The sequence below is a fragment of the Solanum dulcamara genome, chromosome 4 (assembly GCF_947179165.1).
Source record: "Solanum dulcamara chromosome 4, daSolDulc1.2, whole genome shotgun sequence".
NCBI lineage: Eukaryota > Viridiplantae > Streptophyta > Magnoliopsida > Solanales > Solanaceae > Solanum > Solanum dulcamara.
Window position 1 is genome coordinate 76,961,948 of NC_077240.1, and position 20,943 is coordinate 76,982,890.

The 20,943-nt window shown below is 34.5% G+C and overlaps 4 protein-coding genes across 6 annotated transcripts; 1 reads left to right on the forward strand and 3 right to left on the reverse strand.

Moving 5' to 3' along the window:
• The first annotated feature begins 1,138 nt into the window (after positions 1-1,138).
• LOC129887647 (cysteine proteinase inhibitor A-like) lies at positions 1,139-3,687 on the forward strand. The gene is made up of 2 exons (XM_055962817.1): positions 1,139-1,295; positions 3,338-3,687. The coding sequence occupies exons 1-2, from the start codon at positions 1,194-1,196 to the stop codon at positions 3,530-3,532; spliced, it is 297 nt and encodes a 98-aa protein (XP_055818792.1). The 5' UTR covers positions 1,139-1,193; the 3' UTR covers positions 3,533-3,687.
• Positions 3,688-4,512: 825 nt separating this feature from the next.
• LOC129887646 (4-diphosphocytidyl-2-C-methyl-D-erythritol kinase, chloroplastic/chromoplastic) lies at positions 4,513-11,671 on the reverse strand. Its single transcript, XM_055962816.1, has 11 exons — positions 11,150-11,671; positions 10,579-10,674; positions 10,406-10,474; positions 9,847-9,951; positions 9,700-9,756; positions 9,404-9,604; positions 8,283-8,375; positions 8,096-8,195; positions 6,731-6,830; positions 6,195-6,280; positions 4,513-5,000 (listed from the first exon to the last, which is right to left on the reverse strand). The coding sequence occupies exons 1-11, from the start codon at positions 11,360-11,362 to the stop codon at positions 4,894-4,896; spliced, it is 1,227 nt and encodes a 408-aa protein (XP_055818791.1). The 5' UTR covers positions 11,363-11,671; the 3' UTR covers positions 4,513-4,893.
• Positions 11,672-14,657: 2,986 nt separating this feature from the next.
• On the reverse strand, positions 14,658-17,337 carry LOC129887648 (probable E3 ubiquitin-protein ligase RHC1A). 3 transcript variants are annotated; one of them, XM_055962818.1, is made up of 2 exons: positions 17,232-17,337; positions 14,658-15,919 (listed from the first exon to the last, which is right to left on the reverse strand). In XM_055962818.1, exon 2 carries the CDS (start codon positions 15,841-15,843, stop codon positions 14,887-14,889), a length of 957 nt encoding a protein of 318 aa, XP_055818793.1. In that variant the 5' UTR covers positions 15,844-15,919; positions 17,232-17,337; the 3' UTR covers positions 14,658-14,886. The 3 variants fall into 3 exon arrangements, with proteins under 3 accessions (XP_055818793.1, XP_055818794.1, XP_055818795.1); XM_055962819.1 differs by having other exon boundaries at positions 14,658-15,902; positions 17,232-17,331; XM_055962820.1 differs by having other exon boundaries at positions 14,658-15,915; positions 17,232-17,322.
• Positions 17,338-19,476: 2,139 nt separating this feature from the next.
• On the reverse strand, positions 19,477-20,743 carry LOC129884377 (uncharacterized). Its single transcript, XM_055958687.1, has 3 exons — positions 20,416-20,743; positions 20,071-20,210; positions 19,477-19,827 (listed from the first exon to the last, which is right to left on the reverse strand). The coding sequence occupies exons 1-3, from the start codon at positions 20,741-20,743 to the stop codon at positions 19,477-19,479; spliced, it is 819 nt and encodes a 272-aa protein (XP_055814662.1).
• Between the last annotated feature and the right edge of the window lie 200 nt (positions 20,744-20,943).

The window sequence follows — 20,943 nt, forward strand, 5'->3', positions numbered from 1 at the left end:
TTGAACCTATATGAGTATGAAGTAGTGCCGCTTCTATGGATTGTGACAAATTTCTAGAGCACTCACGAATATCAGGACACATGCATGACCTCTTAGATAAAATCTCAATAACGATAAAGATTGTGCGAGTATGATGTAATAAAATAAGATCCTAAGCTTACAAAAGAATTCTTGGCTCATATAAGTTTTAAACTTAACCAATGGTTTTGTATGTTTAATCCTCTTTTATCTTTGTCTTATTCATAACTACGAAACACCATATTTAACGTATTTTACTCATATGTAAAAATGAGCAAAACTTCTTATTTCATTCTATTCTTTAATAGTACTTGTAGAATTACACTGATATGTTATTATTGAAGAAACACCAATATTTATAGGTATAAATTTTTTTTATGGATTAAATAATAAAATAATAATACCGTAGAACATAGATTGGTGGTGTATAACTAATGGTAGATCATAATAAGAATAATTACTTATACTAAAAATTAATAACTACATTCTTGTCAATTTATATCCACTAACATATGCACTAATATTTTAATCAATAGTAAAATATATAAACACAAACAATTAGTTTAAATATAATCTTAATTTTAATTATTATTTAAATTTTATGCGACAGTTTTTCTATTTTAATAATTACTTATACAAAAAAGTAATAACTACATTTTTGTCAATTTATATCCACTAACATATGCATTAATTTTTAATCAATAGTAAAATATATAAACACAAACAATTAGTTTAAATATAATCTTAATTTTAATTATTATTTAAATTTTATGCGACAGTTTTTCTATTTTAATAATTACTTACACTAAAAAATAATAACTACATTTTTGTCAATTTATATCCACTAACATATGCATTAATTTTTAATCAATAGTAAAATATATAAACACAAACAATTAGTTTAAATATAATCTTAATTTTAATTATTATTTAAATTTTATGTGACAGTCTTTCTATATTAACAATTTTTAAAAAATATCAGGTTATTATAATTAAAAATAATATAACTTAAAAAAAATTCGTTTCACACTTAATTATCAATGGAAGCTTTAATCTAACGCGCTTCCGTGTCAATTCTTCTTCTTTGTATTTCCTCTATTCTTTATATTTATAAATAAATTTAGGATAAAGTCCTTTATATTTCTCAAAAACCCATTTACAGAGACCCAAAACAAATGGCAACTGTAGGAGGAATTCGTGAGTCTGGAGGATCTCAAAACAGCCTTGAGATCAACGATCTTGCTCGTTTTGCTGTTGATGAACACAATAAGAAACAGGTTCATTTATTCCCCATTTGTTCGTTTATGGATTTGCTTGTGTTTTTTCTTCGAATTTATACCTATTTTTTTTTTGGAAAAATTATCAAATTACACACTTTATATTTCTATAGTTTCAATTATTCTCTACCATTTATAAACATTTTAAAAATCCCTCTTCTGATACACAAAAATGATGCTGGCGATTTGATACATAAGTGATACACCGCTAGTTATACAAACCAAACATTACTGCTATTTTTGTTGTGTTCATGATATATTAAATGTTATAAGCTGATTCATAAGTTTTATTGATATTATAATGTTTGGTTTGTATCGATCATGGAAAGGACTTATGTATCAAATCGCGATGTATCAGGTCATTCGTATGTATTAGAAATTTGGAAAAAAGAGAGAATTTTGGTAATTACCAAAACAATTGGGATAAATTGTAATTGAGCTTTTTCAGTATGGAATTTAAGTAAAATACTCAAGACCCATATTCTGGCTTTTAGCTGGAGAATATCCAACAATAGTTTCCATTGAATGAATAATGTATTCGGATCCAAAAAATAATAATGCTTTGGAACAAGCATGAGTAATCAAATGAAATAAAGCGCTTCGATAAGACCCCATACCTAGAGCTAACATCATAAGTCAAAATAAGACAAACAAATTGAAATAATGAAAAATGAATATCTTCCCTTAACGGGTTGTTTGGTAGCTGGTTAGAGTTATGCCAGTATTAATAATACTTGTATTATGAGAAAATATTTTATGCAGGGATTAGTTACATATACTTTAATTATTCATATATTAGTTATGTGAATTTCTAAATTGTAAATCAAACACCATATGAATTTTATACATGAATAATTTATCTCCCATATTATCCCAAGGGGGAGATATTGTAACACACCAAAATATCCAGTACTATCTACGGCTGCTTCTATGGACCGTCAAACCAGCTACCAAACGACTTAGGGATCATTTGGTTGGAGGGATTAGGTGAGTTATCTCGGTCTAGAATTTGGGATTAAATTTAACTCCTTGTTTGGTTGAAGGTATTAGCTAAAATCAGTACTAAAACCAGGACTATATGGGATAATTTATCCAGATTATAGTTCTGGTTCCCGGGAATTATATCTCGGTTTTCAAACCAAATGGCTGGTTATAGTCCCACAACCCCGGATCTAAACTCATGTACAAGACGAATTGTGATAATATACGAGACCTGTTTCTGAACAGTTTAAAGCTACTAAGCTAAGAGCTGAGATTATAAGAGTTACTTACTGGGTATAATTGAAGGATAAATCACTTGATTCCTAATTATGTGGCACAGTCTGTTTTTTTGGGAGCTAATTTGACCAATTTGCCTGAACAAGTAATAAATTTAATTTTATCATTTTCAAATGTAACAATTTTATATACTGAATAACATCATTTTTAGTAGTAATGGTTTTAAACCTTTTATCGCTTTCGGAAAAAGCATCTCTACCTCCACTAGGCAAGGGTAAGGTCTGCATACGCTCTACCCTCTCTAGACCTCACTTGGATGTTGTGGTTTTAAACCTTCACTCTTAACCTATAAAAAGTGGGAAAAAGTGTCTAATGATTTAAACCTTTGAGCTTTCAACCAGAGTTTATCTTTTTGAATATTGAACGTTGGATTGTTTCTCATAGTATGGGACAAAGACAGGAGTTTATAAGTCGATAAACTAATTGAGATAAGCTTGTGAAATTGTTCCAACTTCCATCTTATTTAAGCTTATGCTCTCGAAATGGGCATTTTTCATTAGGATGTGGTAGTTTAACTATTGCTCTTTTGAGAGAGGAGAAGTGCTGCATTGATCCAAACAGAAATAACGAAATAAGTATTTTAGTCTTTTTTGAGGCAATGATTTACGTTTTTGACCTATTTAGTTAGTCTAAAATGTATACAACTTTGTAAGTGTCTGTATGTGACAACCTTTTATCTTCTTTGCACTCCGTTATGACTGGGATTAATTGATTCAGTACTCATGGTTCACTATTCTTGCGTTTTGAACAATATTATATATCAGAATGCTCTTTTGGAGTTTGGAAAGGTTGTGAATGTGAAGGAACAAGTGGTTGCTGGAACCATGTATTATATAACACTGGAGGCGAATGAAGGTGGTAAGAAGAAAGCATACGAAGCCAAGGTCTGGGTGAAGCCATGGCAGAACTTCAAGCAACTTGAAGACTTCAAGCTTATTGGAGATGCAGCTAGTGCTTAACATGTGCTGAATGATGTACAACTCTTATTTCTGTGCAAATAAAGCTAACATATTTTAGCATGTTAGTATTTGAATACCATAAAGTAAGTTCATAACTCTATCGTGGTTCTGAATTACGGGTAAATATAGCTTTGCAATGTTACATATTCGTATAATGTTATCCTCCACAGGATAGTTCTATGCTCTTTATCTTATATACGATGTTTTACTTTTCTGTTGCTAATATATATCTGAGAAGCATAACTACAGAATGCTAAAAACTCATTTGTAGCAGTTGGTTCTGTCGCAGTAGCACTCTTAAGTTTTTTCTGGCTATATGAAATGTTTAGTCTTCCATCTTCGCGTTGTCCATGAGCGTGATAACTAGAGTGGGAAACGATAACATATCACATGAGTAAAGACCTTTGCTGTTATAATTTTAGCAGCATATTGTTATAGTCATGATACTGCTGAATAGTTTACAATGCTTGTTTTCTCTACTGAACAGAAGAAAGTTCATTTGGCAGTGCAGTAATGCTACTACTTGCACACATTTTCTTTTCGACTTTTGTGCTAACTAGGGGCGGAGCTACAACTGACAAGGGTGGTCAGTTGAACATCCTTTTATCGAAAAGTTATATTGTGTATATAAGTCATATATTACTTTTATGTGTAAAGTAATGGGTTATTGTAAAGGTGATTTACATGTTTGTTGGGAACTATAATATTCCCAAATTGGCAGAGAATTTTAGAGGTTGTATTAATTCTTCAATAATATTTGTATTAATGTCAACTTTAATTGCTGAATTACTGGATAGACAATTAATTATACACCAACAGATATATTATTTGTAATAAAAAGTGAGCTTATTCAAGTAAATTTCCTGTACATCTCGTTCATAGCTGCCAACAATAACAAATACGCCTAAATCACAAATAAGTTGGGATTGAATATATGGAATTCTTGTTGTTTCTTCATCTATGTTTAATTCATTTCATCATCATACCAAATAAAAATAAGATAAATTGATAAATAATAATAGTGAGCTGAAGGTCTATCGAAAATAACCTCTCTTCCTTCTATGACAAGGTAGGAGGGAAGGTTGAGCCATGTTAGGCGGGTTGGACTATAACCTCATTGTTTTGCAATTCATCTCAACTCAAGTAAACCTCAAACAAGTTGAATCATAACATGTTTATTGATTTGGTTCAAGTTTAACCTAACCCGCTCATTTGACACTTCGACCAGATTGTGACTGATTTTTTTCTTCCTTGAATAGAACATCCAAAGTGAAAGGATGAGATTACCGAAATTATTGGACATAAAATTTACAACTGCAAAAACTTCTCTTATTGCTTCAATTTACAGGCTCTTTTGAGCCTTACGACTTGTCAAAAGATGTGGGGAACTCAGGTTGATCACCAATATTGCTAGATGAAACAGGTTCTACATACCACTGGTTGGCTGGTCGAGTGATGAAACTTGCTTCTGCAAATTTACAACAATGACACACATATACATCTCAGAGAGAGAAGAATTACACAAATATGCAGAAACAATTTGGTAGTGAAATTCATAAACAATTCAAAGCAAGAATCTTTCTTTGCTTCTTCAGTATTGCGTAACTAGGTTAGGTCGTAGCCAGAACAGTGAAATCTGGAGAGGGACTGCTATTATGCGATGGAAAATGTGAAAGGGTACATATATATGTCCAAAAGCAGCTTAACTTCACTGAACATGAGCTTTCCTTAACAACAACAACAACAACATACCCAATGTAATTCCACAAGTGGGGTATGGGGAGGATGAGATGTACGTATACCTTACCCCTACCTTTGTAGAGTAGAGAGGTTATTTCCGATAGACCTCTACTTAAAAGGGAAGTTATTCATAGAAGGATTGCAAGAATGTGCCTTTTCACATCTTTAACCAGTATATCACTAGGAAATATTTCCAAGATGAGAGTATCTTTCATAGACTAATGCTAATTTCATGTCCTCCGATCTCATTTCTCTAGTCTGCAAAATGCTTTACCTTTTTCATTTTCTAAAATGACTTTGTTTCAGTATCCTATTGGAAAACTCTTTGCCGCAAATAGTGGTCTTAAATTTTACATCTTATGAAGACAACAACAACATACTCCATGTAATCCTACAAGTGGGTCTAGAGAGGATGGTTTGTACTTTGTACACAACCTTACCCTAAATTGTGATGATACTGAAGCAGGGGTTGACGAGTTAGTTATTTTTCTCCCAATATTCTGAGTTTCAATGTTTTCTTTTGCAGGAAGGAAGTATCAGCAGTATATTCCAAAATTTTACGAGAGCAGCAAAATGCATACCACCTTTAAAAATTTGAACTATTTGAATATCCTGTATGTATCCTATTTGAGAAAGATCAGGAGGGTTAGGATCTCGGATCCATCCACTCAGAAACTCTAAATTTTTATGTCACCCTAGTTCGTCCTTTCCTACTTACGAGTGTAGCTTAATCTTTTCTCTTTGTGAATAACCGAGAAAATCCCAAGGGCATACTGGAGCACAGTTTGAACTCGGTGGATAATGGACTGCCCCTCCACCCTTCTCCTATCCTACTCAAAGAGTTAAATCTAAATGAGTTAGGATACTATAATGTAAACTAACTAGATGCAGTTATCATGTAGTCGTGTTTTCTGTTATTTACCTGACAAGAAGACATCCTTGTATTCTTCATCGTCATAGACAAATTGTGGTGGATCTGGAGAGCCAACCCCTACTATTGTGCTTCCGCTGCATTTTCATTTTAGGAATTAGCAACAGTCTCAATCTAAAGACAAAGTGCAGGAATAAGACGTTTAACTTTCTATCCTATCAGAGTAGAAAAAACAATTTTAAGTTAGTGAGAACTTTCAAAAATGAATATCATTTCCCACTCAATTGCTTATCACTCATACTCATAACTTTTAACCATTCAGCCTAACTATTGAGTTCAGTACTCGAAAATATTTCATAAAAAGATCCAGTATACGGATCTCATAAAAGCCCCTTGCTTGGTATGATGTTCAATCTACAAGCATAACACAATTAATTTCAGTTTCTCCTATTGGCCAACATGCCTATTACAAATTGACTCATCCATCTGCTTGAAAAGCTTTTAATTACAAGCTTAAGGGGTTAGAACTACAACAATTTAGAAAAGAGAAAGCAAGAATATAAACCAGACTAAGGTAAAAAACATACCTTCCAGACATGAAGACTGCATCATATTGTCCTCGGCCTGCAGCAATTACTCGCTGTTTTAACCTTTTAAGAGATGGAAGAACTTCAAAGGCAGGAGGTTCTGCAAGAAATATTATCAATGTCAAATGAGCGTAATCCTGAGAAAAAAAGATCTTCAAAAAGCAAGATCCACTCTGCTGATTTCCGGATGGATGCATAGTTAAGTACTACATTTGACCAATAATTGATTCCCAAGTCACATATGCAGACTCGATGACTTATGATGAAAAATAGACACTATTTTCCCAAAAAGGTAAGCATGAAAGGAAAGAACTGCTAAAAATAAGAGCAATCTACTTCATGTTTACTTCTCCTGCACAACATACAACTGAAAAGCAGACTCCTAGAAAAGGATATCAAATATGTTTCACAAGTGTGTTTGAAAGCAATACTCCCTCCATTTCAATTTGTTTTTCTGGTTTTGACTTGACACAGGGTTTAAGAAAGTAAGGAAGACTATTGAATACAACAACAACAACCCAGTGAAATCCCACAACGTGGGGTCTGGGGAGGGTAAATTGTACGCAGACCTTACTCCTACCAAGGTAGGACGGTTGTTTCCGGGAGACCATCGGCTCAATAAAGCATAAAAAGACGTTAGATAAGGCTAAGAAGTGAAGAGGTCAATAAATTCAAAGCGATATGATAAAGACAAATAATGGGGGCGCTACAAATAAAATAGAGTAATCAAAAGGAAGACTATTGAATGGTAAAAATATGTGGAATGTACCAAATGTCCTTTAATCTTGTGGTCTTAAATATGTCATGCGGAAAGTTGAAATTGAAGAGTTGCCAAAAAAGGAAAGAGACATTCTTTTTTTAAACGGACTAAAAAGGAAAGTAAGACAAACAAATTGAAATTTAGGAAGTATATCATTACAAGGTGAGAAGTTTTTAGATTCATGTTGCATGATTGCAATCAATTAAGTGAAGTTCTCATTTTCACACGCTGTATAAGGAGAGAAGCTCAAGTAGATAAAGAAAGATAAGTCCTTGACTCAGAGAAACTAGGGGAATGAAGAAAGTGCGCTTTCAAAGTTGCATTGCTAAGTTACTGATCAGCACCAAGAATATGCAGTTGGAAGGAAATTAGTGTTGGCATTGGCATTTATTCATTAGCATAGCCACCTTACATATCTGCACTGGACTAACCAACTACAAGAATGGTCCTTCTCAAGAAAGTTTTCCTATTCGTTGAACTATGTCACTAGGAAAGTTACTTTAATGCAAATGAATTTAGAAATACACATATACCAAAAAAAAAAAAAAAGAGAAGATACACATGTGTTTGAACAAATGTTAAGGTGTCTAATCTTCATCTCATACCTAAATCATTGACACACACATCTTGAGATATTCCACTAGTAGAGATTTTCTCCAGCAAGCTCAAGGGATCAAACTTACTGGACAGATCCAACTGAAAACGCTGTCAAACCAAATTTCTCTTAGACTTCGATAACCAAAATCACATATTTTCATCCTAAACTTGTTCATTAACTTCATTTTGTATCACCTTGTAAACTTCAGCAGTAGAACATTCTTGTTGAGGCTTTATGAGAACCATTGGAATGTCAAATGGTATGGGTGATGGGATATCTTGAACAACCTGATCAAACAAATACATATGTCCATAAATTTGAATTTATAAGAGACAAGATCAGAAGTAATAACTTCTAGCAATTTACAAGCCATTTCTCATGCATTGACCACTGCTGCAGCTCACATGTAAAAATGGAATAATGGAAGGCCTCGACAAGATAGCTGAAGATAGAAAGTCAGTTCCAAAAGATTTTGAGAATTCCTTCCTCAACATCATTTTGCAAATTTCAATTTTCCCATCCAATTTGAATTTGTGGTTTCCATGCAGAATCTCAGGCCATTAACTGTCAAATCTACAACCTGTTGAGTGACTATCACACTACTCGTTAACAGTAATTATGTAACATACGCTGATATCTTCATTTTGCATGCCAGTTTTTTTAATTTTGAGAAGCACAAGATGATTTGACCTTACTTTTCTGAATAAACTACACTTGTACCTCTCGCCAATCAAATAATAAACATGCTTTCAAAGTCGAAATTATACTTGTCATGTGAAAGGATGGATTTGCAAAAGAAATTCTAAGATCTCTTACTAATTTCAAATGTGGGTGGAAAGTGGTGGTTCAAGGAAAAAAATTCCAAAGCAGTCTTGAACAAGAAGTAACGGAAGTACAAGAAACAACAGATAATAACAAAAACAATAAATACTAACAGAACAGCAACTACACAAAATAATACGATAATCGAGGTACAAGAACAATAGATAACGAGGTACAAGAAACAAAATGCTAGTCACTTTTCAAAAAATTTCTTTGTCAATGATAACGAATTTTAAATCTTGCTAACCATACAGGTTAGTAAGAGTCAGATGACCTCAACCCTTTAATCTGCCTCACCACAGTTGAACTACAGCTTTCCACCCAACCTCTTTTTCCCCCCTCCTTCTGGGGTAAAGTTAAAGCTTTCCACACAACTGATCAGAGACTGATTAACAGCACTAGAGACCCAAGGAGATGCAAGGAAAAATACAAAATCTCATACACAATTGGAAGGAATATGAAATTTGGAAGCAATTGCTAGGCAAAAGCATACCTCACCCCTACCCGTACAGTAGGCTGCTCCATGAGAGAAGAAGAAAGGAATATCAGAACCAATCTCACCAGACCACTCTTGTAGCTCCTTTTCAGTGGCAACACAACCACTGAATTGATTTGCTGCCCACAGAGTTGTTGCAGCATTACTGCTCCCACCACCAAGACCAGCTCCAGTAGGCACCTTCTTATCGAGATGAATCTGGCCAGAGAAATAGTTAATAAAGTTGAACAAGTTGCAGTATACCCAAAAGCTATTCCAAACTGATTAACTAGCTATCAATTTAAAGATTTTACCCAAAAGTAATTGTCTGTTCCAGTCTTTCTCCTATAAAGATTGAGGGCCTTTATAATCTACAAAGAGAGTGGCAAAATCATCAATATACCAATCAGATCATCAAAATTGATGAGTATGAGGATAACCATATTAGCTTCTTCCTTTACCAGATTTCTCTCATCGAGTGGAACTCCAGCAACATTAGTAGATAAACGATCCTTTGACTTTGATGGTGACAGCGAGAACTTTATTTTATCTCCTAGACTAATTACCTGAAGGAACAAAAGGGTTCATCATTTCATAACCTATAATACACTTAATATTTCATTCTTCCAGAACTTCATCAGTAAATACCACAGTAACAGGAACTTGCAATATACTCCCTTTGTTTCAATTTGTTTGTCTTACTTTCCTTTTTAGTTCGTTTTTTTAAAATAAAAGTCTATTTCCTTTTTTCGGCAACTCTTTAATCTAATTTTCCACATGACATGTGTAAGCCCCCAAGATTAAAATACATTTTGGTACATTCTACATATCTTTAGTTTATGACCACAAGATTCAAAAATCATCTTTACTTTCTTAAACCCCATGTCAAGTCAAAAACTGACAAACAAATTGAAATGGAGGGAGTAGTAATATAGCATAATTCCAATGGGATTCTTTCAAGCATTACCATATTCTGATTTCTCACTAGGCAAAAAATCCGAAGCACAATTGAACACTTACATGAAAGAGAGATGCCAAATCATGATATCCGTCGTCCCTCTTATCTGTTATTCTCAAGAAAACATTTATCTGCAGCACAAAAGGACAGCAGATTTGCCAAAAGAAAAGAAAGAATAAGGGTAAAATTCACAAAGGAGTTTTGATACTTAAAGAATTTAACTTGATTAACTTACCTTGCAAGGAGAAAAAAGAGTGAGTCTTGAAAGCCCAGCCCCCCTATCCACTTCATCAGCTAATTTATTAAACTTCTCTTCAGGGTTGTATGTTATCTAAGCAACCCCACAACAAAATTCAGTCAAAGCTCAAAACTTTTTACACAATTACATCCCAAAGGAACAATAAAACAAGAAAATCAAATTCAAACCAGCAGAGAATAAAATTCACAAAAAAAGCCAAACTATGACAAAATGTAGAGTTATATGTTAATCTAAGAACCCCCACAACAAAATTCAGTCAAAGCTCAACATTTTTTACACAACTACAGCTCAAAAGAACAATAAAACAAGAAAATCAAATTCAAACCAGCAGAGCATAAAATTCAGAAAAAAAGCCAAATTATGACCAAAAAAAGTAGAGTTGTATGTTACCTAAGAACCGTACAACAAAATTCAGTCAAAGTTCAAAACTTTTTACACAATTACAGCTCAAAAGAACAATAAAACAAGAAAATCAAATTCAAACCAGCAGAAAACAAAAAATCACAAAAAAAAACAAACTATTGACCAAAAAGATAAATAGCGTTACCTCTACTTGTTTTCTGCTAGTTCTTGAATCTGAAGCCTTCACAATAACAAAATTGCTTCTTCTAAACTGAGAATTCTTATGAAAATAGGATGACCCATGTGGCCTATTTGACCAAGATTGATAAAAACAGCTCTTTTTAACAGTACCAATTTGGGGTTTGACATTACAAGAACTGTAAAGCTGATAACTACAAAGAATATTACAGGAAGACATGGCTACAGTGTTTCCACTATGCTATTTTTTCTTCACAAATTTAAGTGAAATAAAAAGCAAAATTTTGAACAATATGATTCAATTCTTCAAACCCATAAATACAATTCAAAAAGTTTCAATCTTTTTTAGTGTGGTTAGAGGAACTAACCAAAGGGTATCTGTACCTTAGTTATTTTTGTCAGTTTTCACTTTTCAGGTAGGTTAAGTACACACCACAGGACAAATAAGGGGAAAGAACGATTTCAGAAATGTGTTTCACAGAATTTTTCTTTCTTTCTTTGTAGTTCTTCTTTATTCAATGCTCTTTTGAATAAGACTAATGGAATATATAGAGAAAAATGAAGTTGGAAAGTAATTTCTTGATTATGGTTGTTCAATTATACCTAGAAAATATATAGGTAAATAATAGAAAACCTTCCAATAATCCTTTATCATATACTTTTATATTTACTATTTTTTGTTTAGAAAATATTTATAAAAATAATAGGAGTAATTCTTATGTCCAGTCAAACTACCTCAGAAATTTAGTTTTATAGCTCTTTACAATTATTTTTTTTAGTTTTATGTCCTCTTTATAAAAGATATTTATTTTTACACCTAAAAAATCTACATTTTAGTACATAAAAAATCTTGAAAGAGCATTTTCTTCTATTTCATTTGAAGTGTCACAACAGATCTTTCCTAAAAAATAATTGTTAATTAATAAATACAAATATTTGCGATTTTTTTGCCAACATTCAATATCATATATATCATATATTTTATAAGTATAATAATCATTAAATATTTGATTATTAGAAGTATCAATATATTATTTTAAAATAATACACAAGTACCTCTTCAACTATAATCGAAATTGGTAGGACACATCTAAATTAAACTAAGGTCATATTACCCTCCTAAATTATTTTAAAGTGTAATAAACACACCATAAAACCTATATAACCACTCACATGAAGTGGGGTGTTTTACACTCGCCTCCACGTCAGATCTAAAAAAAAATCGTTCGATCAAAAAAAAAATTAAAATCTCGTTAGATCTATAAAAAAATTAAAATCTCGTTAGATCTTAAAAAAAATAAAAATTAATTTTTTTTAAAAAAAAAGAATTAAATTTAAATTATACTCACCATATATTGACTAAAATAAATCTCTAATATGCAAAAAAAAAATTGAATTTCATGTTAAGTGTTTGAGTAAAAAAGAAAAAGAAAAATTTTGCCGATATTATACAAATTGATAAAATATCTAAAAAAAGATCACCGGCAATTTAAGTATATTGTGAAAAATAATTATATTTCTAAAAATGATAAAATTGGGTTTTATTTCATAATGAAAAAAAAATAATTAAAAAGGTATCAACTTAAGTTTTAATGTTAACTACTTATGTGTATTAATTAATAATGAAAATATCCAATTGAAAATGGACATATGTCCAAATTAGTCAAATTTTATACTTTTTATCATATCTCACTTGTCTCAAAGAGAGTGAATATACTCTATGTGCCACCTAAGCACTGAAGGGTGTGTTTATTAATAGGGGTGTGCAAAAATCGAACCGAAAAAATATTATTGGGTTATTGCTAATGAGTTATTGGGTTTACAGATTTTTAATGGGTTTATAAAAAAAAAAATCGGGTTAACGGTTCGGTTTCAATTTTTCTTATTGGGTTATTAGGTAAACCGATAACCCAATAAGAACCCTTCATAAATATTAAATATCAATAATTAATAATTAACCTAACAAATATCACTACTTTAGTACTTTATAGTTTACCTCTTAGACTTTACTACTTATTCACTGTTTGTTGTTGCCATATATTTTTGGGAGGAATAATTGTATTTCACTATTGTTCTTTAAGGTGTTGAATAAGTCACTCGTGTCTTACCTCAGGTCGTTTGTCTATGTTTCCTAGGAGAGTTTGTGGCATGTAGTAGTATTGAGCAGATACGGTAATAGTTTAATAGAAATATGATGATTGATGACAGAAGAGACTTATTATATTTTGTTCACTTCGTGTTGATTTAGTTGTCATCTTACAATGTTCATGTGGGGTGGTGTCATGTATTCATATCTGTCCAAATTGATATGTTCATCATTTTTACAATTTTTTATCTGTCCATTGAATTTGAGAACGAATAAACAAATATTGAAAACGTAAGAAAGTGAGTTCAATCTAATTTTCAAAAACATTCTGTCATTAAATGTAAATGGTATAGTAATAGTCAATTAAACTGGTGGTTGTCTTTTTCTTTCAAGCTTTCTGATTATCTTGGTTAGGAACTTGGTCAAAATTTTGTTGAATATTTGGTGGATCTGCCAACTTTTCAAGTTGTCTTGTTGGACTACTTTGGTTTTTGTTTTACTTTATAATTGTAACTTTTGCAAGTTTGTAAACATGTATAATTTGATTAACATCAGATATGTAGCATTGCGCCAAATTGTTAGAGAAGTAAGAAGTCATGTATTTATTTTATGACCATTTTATTATTGGGTAAACCAAAAATCAAATCGTTAATGATCAAAAATCGATAAAAAATATCTTATTGGTTTAGCATATTTAAAAATCGAAAATCGATAAACCGAATCGATAATATATAAAATCAAATCGAACCGACCGGTGCACACCCCTATTTATTACACTTTAAAATAATTCAGGGGGTAATAGGACCTTACTTTAATTTAGGTATGTCCTAGCGATTTCGATTATAATTGAGGGGTACTTGTGTATTATCCCTATTATTTTCTTATTACTTGATACTACGATCGTTGCACACGCAAGCTAAGTGCAAACTAATGAATAGTGGATGAAATTGTATTCCATATATAATTGTTAAGCAATTTTTTTTAATAAGGATGGTGTCCGAGACAATTTGCTACACCTCAACTACCTCATTGTATACAAATTGGGAAACCTTCCCTTTTCAATTACCTAAGTCGAGGAGCCTATGTGGAACAAACTATAAAAGAGCATCATTACCACAATGCAGGTTCCCGTTAATCAAAGGGAGGAAGAATGAGACCATAATTTTGAAATTGCCCCCAACCGTGACATAAATGAACCCAATTGGGAAACCTTTCTTTTTCAATTTCAAAAGTAGAGGAGCCTAGAGGGAAGAAACTGTAAAAGAGCACAACCACGATTCAAGTCCTAATAGGACCGTGAATCAAAGGGAGGGAAGAATGAGACCATAATTTTGAAGTCGCCTCCAACCGAGACCTAGATGGCAACCAAACCGAGTAGATCATAATTGAGAAAACCCTCTCTCAAACACAATGAAAGAAGAGATGAAACTAATTCTAACTAGAAGTAAATTTATTATCAACAGCAAATGTGTCATAACATTTTGAGAACATCATTTACAGAAGTCCCTTATACACCTTTGAAGAACAACTTCCATCCCATATTACAACATATTGTAAACAACACGTCCACTCCATCTAGGAAAACTCAAAGATCTAACACTCAACATAACCCTTGAAACTAGGCAAAATCCAAGATGCTGGAAAGAAAATTTTAATAATTAAAAGCGCCAAGCAGGGTAATTTGCTTCATTGTTCTCTTCATAGGGTGTTGTTGAGCTACTTCCTCCTCCCCTCTCAGCATAATTGCCAGTGTTTTGGTTGGACGAGCGAAAAGGCCACAAAAATGAAAAAGGATTCCTCCTCCCCTGGTTCTGACTGCTATTCTCCCTGCTACTACTGTTGCTGCCACTGCTGACATTTCCAGTTCCGGAACTCCAGTTGACCGGGGCACTCCCGGAAGCTCGTGAAGGCAGCTCAAGACGGCAAACAGGGCACGAGTTGTGCCTAACCAACCATGGTATGATACAATCTGAATGGTAAAGATGCTTACATGGCATTTGCCTTGCTTCAGAACCCAATTCAAAGTTATCTTGACAAACTGAGCACTGAGAATCAGTGTTGAGGTGCCTTTGAGTGATTCTGACAGTAGGCAAAGCATCTATTGCAGAGCGAGGTGCCGGGGGAGGCCCCTGCCTATCATTCATACTGAGCTGCTCAATTAACTGTTGCAGCCCAGGCCCCATCAAATCATCAAAATTAGGTCGCCGATGTCCCATTCCCGGACTTCCATTGGAGAAAAAGTACTCAAATGCATCATTTTCGGTCATACTAACAGGAGTTTGGCCATGAAATATCAACCATGGACCAGAACCAAAACCCCTCCCACTTCCGGGAACAATGCCAGATCTTGTCCTAATGTCAAAGTTAGGATTTCTTCCTGCCATTCTCTGCCTCATGAACGCAGAAAGGGCATCCATTATACCAAATCTAGGGTCCGGGAAAGGATCCATCAATCCAAAATGAGGATCATCCTCAATATTAGATCTAGTACCTACCATGTCATCGAGCTCTTCAACGAAACCTCCGCCACAATTTGAGCAAAGACAAGTAGCTCCTCGAGGCCGAATTGGCTGTCTGCATCTGTGGCACCAGTGTGTATAGCTCCCACTCGACATTCCTAATAAGCAATTTCTTGAACAAATCCTGAAACTTTTAGACCAAGCTGCAGACCATCCTGCACCCACAGACTAACTGTTCAACTAATAGAGATTACTACCACTTTCATTTAAATGAAATAAGACAATGTTTTCAGATAAATTATCAGGTAGTGCTTAAAAGTGACGTCATGCGTCAATCATATTCACCAAAACACATGTCATATTAGACCTTCCAACTCTTAAATTCCCTTCCCCACTTTTTGCCATTTTTAGAAGAACTCTCTTTTTTGTTTCCTTTAGGGACTGGTAACCCACCCCTCCCCTTCTCCCCCTCCCTCTCCCAATGAAAAGAAAAAACTCCCCCTCCCTAGAGATCTCTTGGGAGAATCAATGACTATATGAAGTCAAGTACACCTGAGATTCAATAAGAAAATTGTAAATGGTGGATTCTTCACATTTACCAATGGTTATTCAAATTTCCGACCTCTTGGTTGGAAGTGGTCTACTACTGTCATCAAGAAAGTGTTTTTTCTTCCTTTCTAAAATCCTTCTCTATGTTTTATTAAAAAGGGAAAACCACAAATTGGAGCATACCTCTTCCAAAGCTATACAACAACACAACAAGATACCTAGTGTAATACCCATTCAGGGGAGGGTAGAGTGCACACAGACCTTACCCTACCTCATAGAGATAGAGAGGTCTCTTCCAAAGCTATAGTGACATGCAAATACACTTCATCCCAGTTATACTATGAAGAACTCCAAAACCACTTCACTAACATTGTACTTTCATCTACATCCAAATAAACTTCATCCCACTTTTACTTTGAAGAACTCTCAAAAACCCATTTATTAATTTCACTAACATTTCCAGGTCGGCTCAACAGTATAGTTGCTCCTTTGGATAAATTCAAGGAGAAGGCAGCATACTGTATACTCCTTTTTCTCCTTTTCCCCCACACTAGAAGGGGATCACCCTTCTTCATACTCGGGGTAAAACCCCCTTCTTTTTCGTAACAAATGGTATCCTAGCCAGCTTGTGCCTACCTCGACTATCCCACAAGGTACCAACTACATCCTACCAACACAGGTACCAAATAACTTTACATGAATAAGACCATCAAAATATACAGTAATTGACCAGATAACCAACTCAAAAACTACCCTCTTATGATCTCCAATCCACAAGATCATACAAATTACTCATCAAGATAGCTCCTTTACACTTTATCAAAGAACATAATATACATAGAACACAAAATCTTGAAGAAAAAAAAAGAACCCCATACAGAAACACATATAGATATATACAAATGACAAATTTGAAATGAAACCCATGAATTATGTAAACTAAAAACTTTAAAATTTGAAAAAAAAAATTAAAAAAATTGGGATTTGGGTCTTACCAAGAAGATGATTGTGTGTAGAGAGAGTGAAGTGAGAGAGAAAATGAATGCACCCTAATAGAAAGAAAGGAGACAAAAAGGGGAATGAGATAAAATGTGCCGTTCTACAGTGACATGAACTAAAATGCACCTGCTGTGCACTTTTATATAATGTTTTCTCACCAACTACATGCCAAAAAATGGTGATTGGAAAAGTTAATTAAAAAATTCAATCATTTTCATTAAGAAAATATTATTACACTTTGGTCCCATAAGTTTGTCTTTATTCCACTTTGAAGTGAAAAGAGTTCAAACTACCACGGAAATCGCTTTTGCTTCTTTTTCCTTTTGCTACTAAAATGTTCCAGTTTATCAAATTATCTCTTATCTGTCCATGAATTCAATCAAGTTCAAAAAGTTGTCATATTCAAAAATTTCTGAGACTATATTTATCTTCAAATTCTTAAAGTATTTCCTCGATTACTATGTCATTCCTCGTCTCTGAATGTCTAGGTATTCACCATAATCCTTTCCTCATTTGAACGTGTTCATGGTATGATTTGGAAAATTTTCCATTCGATAGTTTAGATATTTAGTTTTTTAAAATTCTTTATCATTTACCATATCGAGTTAGTATGGTATGGGTCGGTTTTGATTTGTATGGCAACATAAATTGGTACACGATTTTTTTCTACTTTGACTTACATGTAATGAAGACTTAATGAAAAATTAGGTAAAGTTGGGGAACTCTCATTCTTGAAAAGACTAAAAATTGCTTAGTATTGGCCGGAATGACACACATATTTATATGACTATATGTAATTAAGTATTTAGTTTATATTTAGTAATAAAGTCAAGAAACTTTTAATCTGTATGAAAATTTTAAGATTTTAGGCATTTATTAGTTTATATTCTGATTAAGTAAATTACACTTTGGTACCATAAGTTAATTTTTATTCCACTTTGAAATGAAAAGACTTTGTAGAAAGGTAGTTTGCATCTACAACACAAAGACAAACTTATGGTATCAAATGTCACAGACTTAGACTTCAACTAAGACCTCCGTACGGTACTTGACAGCTTGCTCACAAATCTTTCACGATCTTGCAAGCTCAAGTAAGCCTTTGAGACTAGGAGCCCGTTTGAATTGACTTAAAAAAAGTAACTTTTATGTATGAAGTGCTTTTAGAACTTTGAAGTACTGAAAGTTATTTTTATAAATAAGCAGTTGAGTGTTTGGATAAAAGTATTTATGATGTGAATTTTAGGGTTAAAAAAATAAAAAAAGGTAGTTTGGGAATTTAGTTAAAATACAAGGGATATAAAAGTAATTTCTATGGTCAAAGAAAATGACTTTAAGCACTTTGGAAAAAAAAAGTTAGGAATCCTAACTTTTCATTTTTGACTGACTTTAAAAACTTTATGGCTTAAAGTCAGCATTAGGCAAACACGTCCAGAAGCTAAAAAGGGGCTTTAAGTTGGTTTTGACCAACTTAAAGCCAATCCAAACGGGCTCTAGATCGCTAAGGGAACGCTAGATTGTAAGAAAGACAAGAGAACTTTTATGAAGAAGGCTTTATATTACTCGAAAGAATGCTTGATTTCTAGATGGTTTATTACAAATGAATGCCCCATCTATTTATACTACTCCTAAGGGGCTTAAGTATAAATAAAAATTGTTATACAAGTCCTTCCATATTTACAAAGAAGTTCCTACTCTAGAATTCTCTACACACTCTAGAGAATTCTAGAGAACTCTATGTCTTCCAAGACTTCTCTGCCATATTCTACAAGAATCTAGAGTCTTCTATAAACCTTCCAAGATTCTAGGTTCTTTCTTCTTCTTCAAGGTCAAGTGGCGGGTCATAACATTTTCCTCCACCTAATGTGGCGACGACCGCGGTGCACTGCTTTTGTAAGAACTCCCGAATTTTGTCTTTAAACTGCCAAAGGTCTTCATATCTCTCCCAGGTGGCCTCCTCTAGAGATTATCCATTCCAATGGGCTAGGAACATAGCAGTGGCTTGTTGTCCTCATTTTCGCTTGGCTTGATAGTCCATAATAGCCTCGATATCTCGATCATGGAAGGCGGTAATTGTTAGTGGCGCTCGACTTGATTCTCCTCGACTAGGATCATCCTTGTCCTCATGGTACGGCTTGAGGACACTAACATGGAAAATAGGATGAACCTTAAGATGCGTTGGTAGCTCCAACTATATGAGATCTTGCCAACCTTGGCAATGATCCTGAATGAGCCCTCATACTTTCACACCAAGTTTTGATGCACGCCTCGCAATGCTTTAAATTGCCTTGGGTTGAACTTGACCAAGACCATGTCTCTAACTTTGTAATCCGTGGGACGACACTTGCGGTCAGCAAACTTCTTCATCATTTTCGCTGCCTTGTCCAAATAAGACTTGGCAGTACCGAGCTGCTCCTCAAAACCTTTGGCCATGTGATAAGCCCCCAGACTTTTGCCTTCAAACACAATTGGTAGTAAATGTGGAGTTTGTGGTTGTTGGCCTGTGGCTAGCTCAAATGGTGTCCGCCCTGTGGCCTCACTCCGCTGCAGGTTGTATGAGAATTGGGCTACGTCCAATAGCCTCGCCCAATCCTTCTGATGGGAGCTCACAAAGTGCCTAGCATTCTAGCAAGTCATTGATTCGCTCCGTCTGGTCGTCTGTCTATGGGTGAAAACTAGTGAAGAAATACAATCTCGTGCCAAGAATCTCAAACAATTCTCTCCAAAAGTTCCCGGTGAAGTGTGGGTCTCTGTCGCTAATGATATGCCTTGGTAATCCCCAATACTTCACCACGTTTTTAAAAAATAGCTTGCAGCCTCCTTAGCAATGCAACCTACCATGGCGGGCATGACTTCAGCAGACAAGTGATGAAGTCCATGGTCATGCTCCCCCATGGACGCTACGCTACGGGCAGGGGCTCCAAGAGCCCTCTTGGTTGACGCTGCTCCACTTTGTCTTGCTGGCACACAAGACAAGTCTGCACATAGCATTCGATATCGTTGGCCAGTAGTAAATTGCCTTAATTATAGCCCTTGTGCGACGTGGCCCTGGATGCCCGGCCCATAATGTGTCATGGATTTCCTTCATGATCCGCCACCTGATGGTTCTTAATTTCGGCACATAGATCCTCCACCCGGCGATAAGCAATTATCCGTCTTCTATCCAGAAGCATCTTGTCTTGCCCTGAATGGCTAATTTCATAAGCCTCTTTATCTCAGGATCGTACTGCAGGCCATTCTTGATTGTATCTTGGATGTCACAATGTGCGGTAGTGATAGAAGCCAGCTCAAACTTCTTGCTCAGGGTATCGGCCACAACATTGCCTTTGTTTGGCTTGTACTCCAACTCATAATCAAACTCGGCCAAGAAGTCTTGCCACCTAGTTTTCTTCGGCGTGAGCTTCTTTTGTGATTGGAAGTAGCTAGTGGCCACATTGTCGGTCTTGACCAAGAACTTGGAGCCAAGTAGGTAGTGCATCCACATGCGTAGGCAATAGATGATGGCCGTCATTTCCTTCTCCTGCACGGTGTACCGTCATTCTGTCTCATTTATCTTGTGGCTCTCGAAGGCAATAGAGTGCCTCTCTTGCATCAATACTCCCCAATGGCATAGTCAGAGGCATCCGTGTGCACTTCAAATGTCTTGGAGAAGTCAGGCAATGTTAGGACCAGCTCCTCCATCACAGTAGTCTTGAGGTTTTCAAAGGTCTT

What these genes read in the sequence shown, in the direction of transcription:
- LOC129887647 (XM_055962817.1), top strand. Translation starts at nt 1,194, where the DNA reads ATGGCAACTGTAGGAGGAATTCGTGAGTCTGGAGGATCTCAAAACAGC. An exon ending in ATGAACACAATAAGAAACAG is followed by an intron (nt 1,296 to 3,337) that starts GTTCATTTATTC and finishes ATTATATATCAG; the next exon opens with AATGCTCTTTTGGAGTTTGG.
- LOC129884377 (XM_055958687.1), bottom strand. Translation starts at nt 20,743, where the DNA reads ATGACGGCCATCATCTATTGCCTACGCATGTGGATGCACTACCTACTT. An exon ending in TATGAAATTAGCCATTCAGG is followed by an intron (nt 20,211 to 20,415) that starts GCAAGACAAGAT and finishes TGCTATGTGCAG; the next exon opens with ACTTGTCTTGTGTGCCAGCA. An exon ending in CTGAAGTCATGCCCGCCATG is followed by an intron (nt 19,828 to 20,070) that starts GTAGGTTGCATT and finishes AGCTCCCATCAG; the next exon opens with AAGGATTGGGCGAGGCTATT.
- LOC129887646 (XM_055962816.1), bottom strand. Translation starts at nt 11,362, where the DNA reads ATGTCTTCCTGTAATATTCTTTGTAGTTATCAGCTTTACAGTTCTTGT. An exon ending in ACTGTACGGGTAGGGGTGAG is followed by an intron (nt 8,376 to 9,403) that starts GTATGCTTTTGC and finishes TTGTTTGATCAG; the next exon opens with GTTGTTCAAGATATCCCATC. An exon ending in GCAGTCTTCATGTCTGGAAG is followed by an intron (nt 6,281 to 6,730) that starts GTATGTTTTTTA and finishes ATGAAAATGCAG; the next exon opens with CGGAAGCACAATAGTAGGGG.
- LOC129887648 (XM_055962818.1), bottom strand. Translation starts at nt 15,843, where the DNA reads ATGTCGAGTGGGAGCTATACACACTGGTGCCACAGATGCAGACAGCCA.